General features: G+C 37.6%; 1 protein-coding gene across 1 annotated transcript; it reads left to right on the top strand.

Moving 5' to 3' along the window:
- The first annotated feature begins 4,680 nt into the window (after positions 1 to 4,680).
- LOC105261731 (uncharacterized) lies at positions 4,681 to 5,998 on the top strand. The gene is made up of 2 exons (XM_011293630.3): positions 4,681 to 5,485; positions 5,564 to 5,998. The coding sequence occupies exons 1-2, from the start codon at positions 4,795 to 4,797 to the stop codon at positions 5,749 to 5,751; spliced, it is 879 nt and encodes a 292-aa protein (XP_011291932.2). The 5' UTR covers positions 4,681 to 4,794; the 3' UTR covers positions 5,752 to 5,998.
- Positions 5,999 to 6,617: the final 619 nt, after the last annotated feature.

The raw sequence follows: 6,617 nt of genomic DNA, 5'->3' as shown, positions 1-6,617 counted from the left end.
GCACATCCTCACAAACTTCCTTGCGAACTTCAGGTTCGTCCCGATAAACTGCAGATCCTTATCAGTGAGCTTTGACGAATCCCAATCGACAAATCTCCTTGGATTTGACACTCTTAGTGTCAGGAAAGCTCGGCGGTACTTCCATTTTATCAATGGAGACCCCGCCCAGGCCTCCTTCTACTTCAATGGGCTCTTGCCTTGAGAGTGTGGACTTGTCGGTGCTTAACGGAGGACTTGAATTAGGACCACTGGGACAATTCGGGCCGACTACATTAGGAGTCAACTTTTGACTAGTGAAGGATTACCGTGGTATCCATCCCTCTTCCTCATCAGACAGAGAGGTTTACCAGAAGCCTAGTGGGATGATGTCCTGACTCAGCCTTGACGGTTCCATATCTGCAATTATTTGTCGGATTACTATCCGCTGTCCAGTTTCAAACCATTGTCGCCTCCCAGACTTCCCGTTTTTGTAGGCCCATTTTTGTAGTAGCAAACGATTCTGAATTACTGTCCGAGTCCGATCCAGGAGTATTTTTTTTTTAAAGTGGAGATAAACTTCGCACTTCTAGCTTTGTTGATTGGTGTTTTCTAAATATTTCTTTCCCCATATGTCATCATTGTCGTGAAAAGACTTGTCATCAATGACACAGCCTCCAGGACAAGGACTCGGTAACATAAGTTGATATCCGTTGAGACGCCCAGGTATCAAAGAAACTTCGTTAGAATACAGTCGGTACCCTGACTGCAAACCTGCAACGCTAATCAGCACGTGATCGCATAACACCCCTGTAAAGGAACCTCTTTATGGAACCTCTTTATTTTTTAGGGACGCCGAAACATCGCCTCGTCAGTCTAAGAATAATTTGAGCCAAGACTCTCCCCCCAGACCCGCTGCTATTCTTCAGCAGAAGTTACATTACTTGAATTTTTATTTCAATTCAAAACTGTCAATCGGTCACCATCCAATGAACTTATATAATTTCAACCTACACTCACACACACACATACATACATAGATAAAATAGAAAATAATTAGCTGGCTGGATGATGAGGAAATTTCCGAAGCAGTCAACAACTTACTTATGTCGTGATCTAATTTCTTTGCAACAAATTAACTCACAATCATATGTATGTGTGTATGTAACCCATGCAGGCATATACATATGTATGTAAGATGGAAGTGAATTTGATGGTCTAAGCTTCCATCTTCAATTGAATCTTGGTTTTTTAGCTGTTTACATTATACGGGAGTTTTACTCGAAGACACGGAAAGTAAGTAACCATCCATGCTAAATTCGTCTTCCTCGGTTATGTAACGACAGCATCTGCCAGCATTTATGATATTATGGCTTTGACTGAAGCTGCAGCTGCGGCTGTGGCTGATGATTACCCTGCACAGACTGGGATGTTGGATTGATGCTGGCCCAATGTCGATGTCGTTGCCGATATTCGTGATGACGACAATGACGCTGATGTTAATGCTAAATGAATGAGCCAACCGTACAACCCCCTCCCCCACTTTCCCCGCTCAGAGACAAGAAAAAATAGAGACTAACGGGAAAGAAATGCTTTATTTTGTTAAAATATATGACCGAATTATAGACAGTCAAAGAAAAAAAACCAAAAGACGAGTGGTGGTTGGCTGCCTGGCTGACTGAGTGACTTATTGCATGACTCAATTTAAAAGATAGATTGTTTTTCTGTTGGCATAACAAAGAGCCCTGTCTAGTACCTATCACGACCTTTTTTTCTTACCATAAAATAGTCGTTTGGCTAGTGCAGCCATTGGCCGTTAATACAAAAGACTCAATGCAAGACAACAGAGAGAGGCTATATCCACCAAAAAATCCTTAAATTTCGAAACGAAAGTTCAATTGTTAAATAAATGAATGGAGGACTGAATGAAAGGAGATTTGTTGCCCAGACTGGGGCCGAGGGATGATTTTATGAACGAATTTAGCAAATCGACACACAAATCAAAAAAAACAATGGCTATCACGACAACAAATTTGAATGGCGCAAAGCCAAAATGATGATAAATGTCTACATTTCGGGATTACTTATTTTTGTTTGATTTTTCTTTTCAATTCACTTTCCGTTTTTGTTTTTGCCCATCGCAAATCGCAAAAGAAAAGAGAAAACGTCACTCGGCCTGCTCGTGTCAATTTTGGCAACAGACTGTAAATGCATAAATATGTCACATGTGTATGGGTGTGTGTGTGTGTGTGTGTACCGAGCAAATATTTGCCTCAAACTGCATATCAATGACAGAATCGTCAACGATCCAAGTAGAATGACAACACACTTTTTTCCTGACATATTTGAGCGGTTGGTTGCACTATCATAATTGACTTGCAACAATACATTTTTTTGTCCGCTTTCATTTGATTAATGATTTCCAATTTTTTTTTTTGTTTTCTTCGATTCAAATGAAAAATATCCATTCAAATTGCAACAATTAATATTAAATAGAGTTTTTTGTTTGGTGGTTAAACGATTCATTGATGTTGCAATCAGATGATTATGAATTTATTGGATGCTGCAAATTAAACGAATTCAAAAATGATATTGTTGCTAGGATGAAAAATATGCACAAAAAAATCTCAAGGACTAATAAAATATTAAAAAGGGTATATTTGGAATAAACTGATGTTTTTTATTTAAAAAAAAAGAAGATTACATATCAGGGATATACTCATTAGTAATTCTCCCAGATTTAAGGAAAATCAGTAATGGACTCTCTTGGATCGGAAAATATCCAACATATAGGTGGAATATTACTTTAAATAAAATGCAGCCTCTTTACATTGTAATATTTCTTCTCAAATCCAAAATATAAATGTTCAACATTTTCAAAAAAAAAAAAAAAAAAAACATATAAATAGGCCTAGATCAGGTGGGACAATTGACTATGTCGCCCCACACCTTCTAGTACTTGCACCACAAGGATGAATGTTCATAACTCTCATAAAATTCAAATATATACCGCGGCTACCGAGAGTGTCAGTCACAAAAGGTTAAAGTTTTAAAAAACAATAACTCTCATAGAATAAAGGTGAGAATACAACAAAGGAGCGTAGGACCAAAATCGAACTAAGTCAACCTAAAACTCCTTTGTTCCTTTACAAAGAAGCCAGTTAAAAAAGCCTTTTATATACTGTCACCTTCATACTTGTTCACCCTTTGCTGACTTTAGTAAATCAAAAAGTCTTCTATGTATTCTCACCTTAACTTTTTATACCCTCCGCCACGATAACTCTCAAAGGAAGTACCCGATTTTATCCAAAATACTGGTACATCGTAATATTATTATCAAACTTAGATCGAGTTCGGACATAGGCAATATCGGTATACTCCATGTAGTACCTCCCTCACAAAATGTCAAATCAAAGAAATTAATTTACTGCACAGAAGAGGAAGAATAATACGATTTTGCTACAACTTTGCAAATCCTAATATTTGCATCAATGCTAGGTGCGAAAATGGACAATATCGGTCTACTGCATCAAGTACTTCCCCCACCAAGAGTTATGTTTTATGATTTTGTAATAAAACATATTAAGTTGTATTTTAATATTTTATTAAAAATGTATTATTTCGGCTAAAGACTTGATATTTAACCGATAAATAATTATACAAATTTCCAATTTGAGATCTCCGTAAGAACTGAACTTTAAACAAACTACATTGTATTACAAAAGTAAATATTCTACAATTGAAATTGATGTGCATGAAAATATGTTTTTTTTAATAATTTGAGAGTTAATGTGGAGTTGGAGAACTTGTCTGCTTAAGAGCAAGAGAGAGAGAGAGAGAGAGAGAGTGAGAGACAGCGGGAATATAACAGTAAATTTCTCGGAGAGAGTTGTGAATTAAAGAAGTTGGATTAAATCAGAGATATCTAGTAAGTTTTGTAAGTAAGGAATAGTGAGTCAGTTACAGTAGAGGCAATATAATATGACTCAAGGGTCAAAATTTTGAATAATTATAACTCATAGAAAATGTGATTAAAGAGTTCGATTGTCTTCAAACTACACACATCACAATATTTCTATTAACCCAAGATTTGGTGTGAGGTACCTTCTGGTACGTTCCCCACAAAGGATCAAAATTATGAGTATCCATTAAGCTCATAAAACGCGAAAATAACATCCGATTCCATTCAGACTTGGTACATCTCAATATTTCCATCAACACAAGACTTGTTGTAAAGATGGCAAAGATTGGAGCATTTCTTCTGGTACCTCCCCCACATTGGGGGAAAAACAAAGCGCTCAAAGAAAGCAAAATAGCCATCCAAATCTCTTCAAATTTTGCGCATACAGACATTTTTGAAGATGATAATTTATAGCTGCGAACCCCTTCTGGTACCTCACCCACAAATGGTCACAATTTTCAATAATTTTATCTGTCATAACTAGCGAAACAAGACAGCGATCCTTTACACTTTGCTATGTCTAAATATTTCTCCCAACCAGATACGAAATGGGCAATATCGGCCCATTCTTTCGGAACCAACTCCATAGAGGGTGAATAATTTGAATAATCATAAAAGAAGTAAAAATATATTTAAATAATCGAACATGGGCTGAGGGTATACATCCGACTAATACGTTTTAACTTTTTTTAATCTATTTTTTTTTTTTTGTCCACTGTACCCATTTGTCATAATTGACAATATTCATAATTTATATTTTCTCGGAGAATTTTTCCAATTATTTTTTCTTCCCCAAACATAAAAATATATTTTTGTTCTTCGATTTCTCAGTTTTTTTTTAACATCACAAAACTTTTATGGACTTTCAACGTTTGAGGATCAAAAGTGTGGACGATGACGATGCATTCGGCAGTGGCCGGTCCTATGTACCGCGGAATACCTCCTTCTATTCCGATTCGGACCATAGTGGTTCGATTTCGGTGCGTGATATGATTCGACACTACGATGGTAATACAAGAAACGCCATCAACAACAACAACAATGTGTCCCGCAGACAAAGTCACACAACGCTCCATAGTCGCAGGCCATCTTTCGGTGGTCTAGTTTCACCTGCCAAACCGCGATCTCAACCCAATATGTTGGCGGTGGCCGATGAGAACATCGGTGCCAACCTCATTACCAATGGAAGATGCTGCAAGAATTGTATAGCTTGTCAGTGCTGTCAGAATCGAAACCTTAAAAGTTCTGCTGCCATCCAAAAGTTTCGTAGCTCTGAAACCATCACTGACCCACATAGCAATGATGCTCTTGCGGCTGCAGGGAATTCTAGCCAGACTGACATGCAGAAGAGTCTAGAATACAAGAAAACACCCGAGTTCGTTGCATCAATACCACCAGCATCCGCCCAACCACCAAATCCCTTGCGTACCGTTATGTCGATGAAGAATCGCTTAGTGTCGCCGTCAAACGATAACATTGGGGAAGTTACTTGTCATCCGATCGAAACATCCTATCAAAGTAAGACCACAATTGCCAAGACAGCCACAGGTAAGAACAACCGCACACACACAGATTACCGTTCATCGTTTAATTCATTTTGCATCCGTTTTTTTCGTCGTGCGCTAGGTGTGCGCATCATCATCGACATATTCTTTGATCCAGAACAGCAGTGTGTGAACGCCAGCGATATTTTGGGTAGCCGTGTGGAAACCGATATACCACAGAGTCGTATCTTGGATGAGTTTCAGCAACAAGTAAATGCGGCCGCTGCCACAGCCAGGGCAACAGCAACAACACCAACAAGATGCAATTGATTCGCCATGGAACGGAAAGAAGTCTGACACAAGTAGGTGACTGACTATTCTACTTATTTTGTTTTTTTGGTTGCCACTGTATTCGGAAACAGTTTGAGGCGAATTGAGATACGATCTGTGGTAATATTCAACTATATCCGTTTACACATTTTTGTATTTGTATTAACCCAATTGCATACGTGTGTGTGTGTGCGTATACACATGCGTTTTATGCATGCCAATAAATACTTTTGGGGAATAAAAATGACATTTCATTTTCTTTCCATTGCAAATGACGAGGAGTTGAATGGCCTGATGCGCTGTGAAACGAATTTTTCTTGGCTGTTGAAAAAATATGAACAGTTTACAATTTAAATAGACGAATTTGGAGGAATGTGCTTTCTGTCAGTAGCAAGATCTCTAATGAATGTATTCTTTAGTTTTTTGTACTCATAAGAGGCTACTTAATTTTTATGAAATATATGTATATTTGGAGGACTTGGCATTTATACTTCTCATAGGCTCAGCATTTTGTCTACGGAGGGTATATACCACATTATTCGGCCAAAGGGTGAATTTTACCCTATGTTTGGACGAAATCTATGTCAGAGACTTTAGAGTAATTATAGCCATGAAAACTCCAGGATGGGATTATCGGATGCTATCCAAATTTTACAGAACGAATTGTATCTGTCAAACTTATTTCGAGATCGAAGATAGACACTACAGGTCAACCCCTTCTGAAGCCATTCTAACAAAATATCAAAATTTGGGGGAAAATCGTATCTGAATTTCATATTAAGCAGTGAATATGAAAGATCCGTTTTTATATGACGATAGGGTAGTGAATGCAATCGAAAAACACTATTTTAAAATTGTTTTTAAAA

The sequence above is a fragment of the Musca domestica genome, unplaced genomic scaffold, assembly GCF_030504385.1.
Source record: "Musca domestica strain aabys unplaced genomic scaffold, Musca_domestica.polishedcontigs.V.1.1 12, whole genome shotgun sequence".
Classification (NCBI taxonomy): domain Eukaryota; kingdom Metazoa; phylum Arthropoda; class Insecta; order Diptera; family Muscidae; genus Musca; species Musca domestica.
Note: the sequence above shows the minus strand (reverse complement) of the source record. Positions and strands in the feature narration are given on the sequence as shown.

Bases quoted from the DNA above. Each gene is read 5' to 3' on its own strand.
- LOC105261731 (XM_011293630.3), top strand. From the start codon at position 4,795: ATGGACTTTCAACGTTTGAGGATCAAAAGTGTGGACGATGACGATGCA. The intron at 5,486-5,563 runs GTAAGAACAACC...GTCGTGCGCTAG, and splicing joins AATTGCCAAGACAGCCACAG to GTGTGCGCATCATCATCGAC.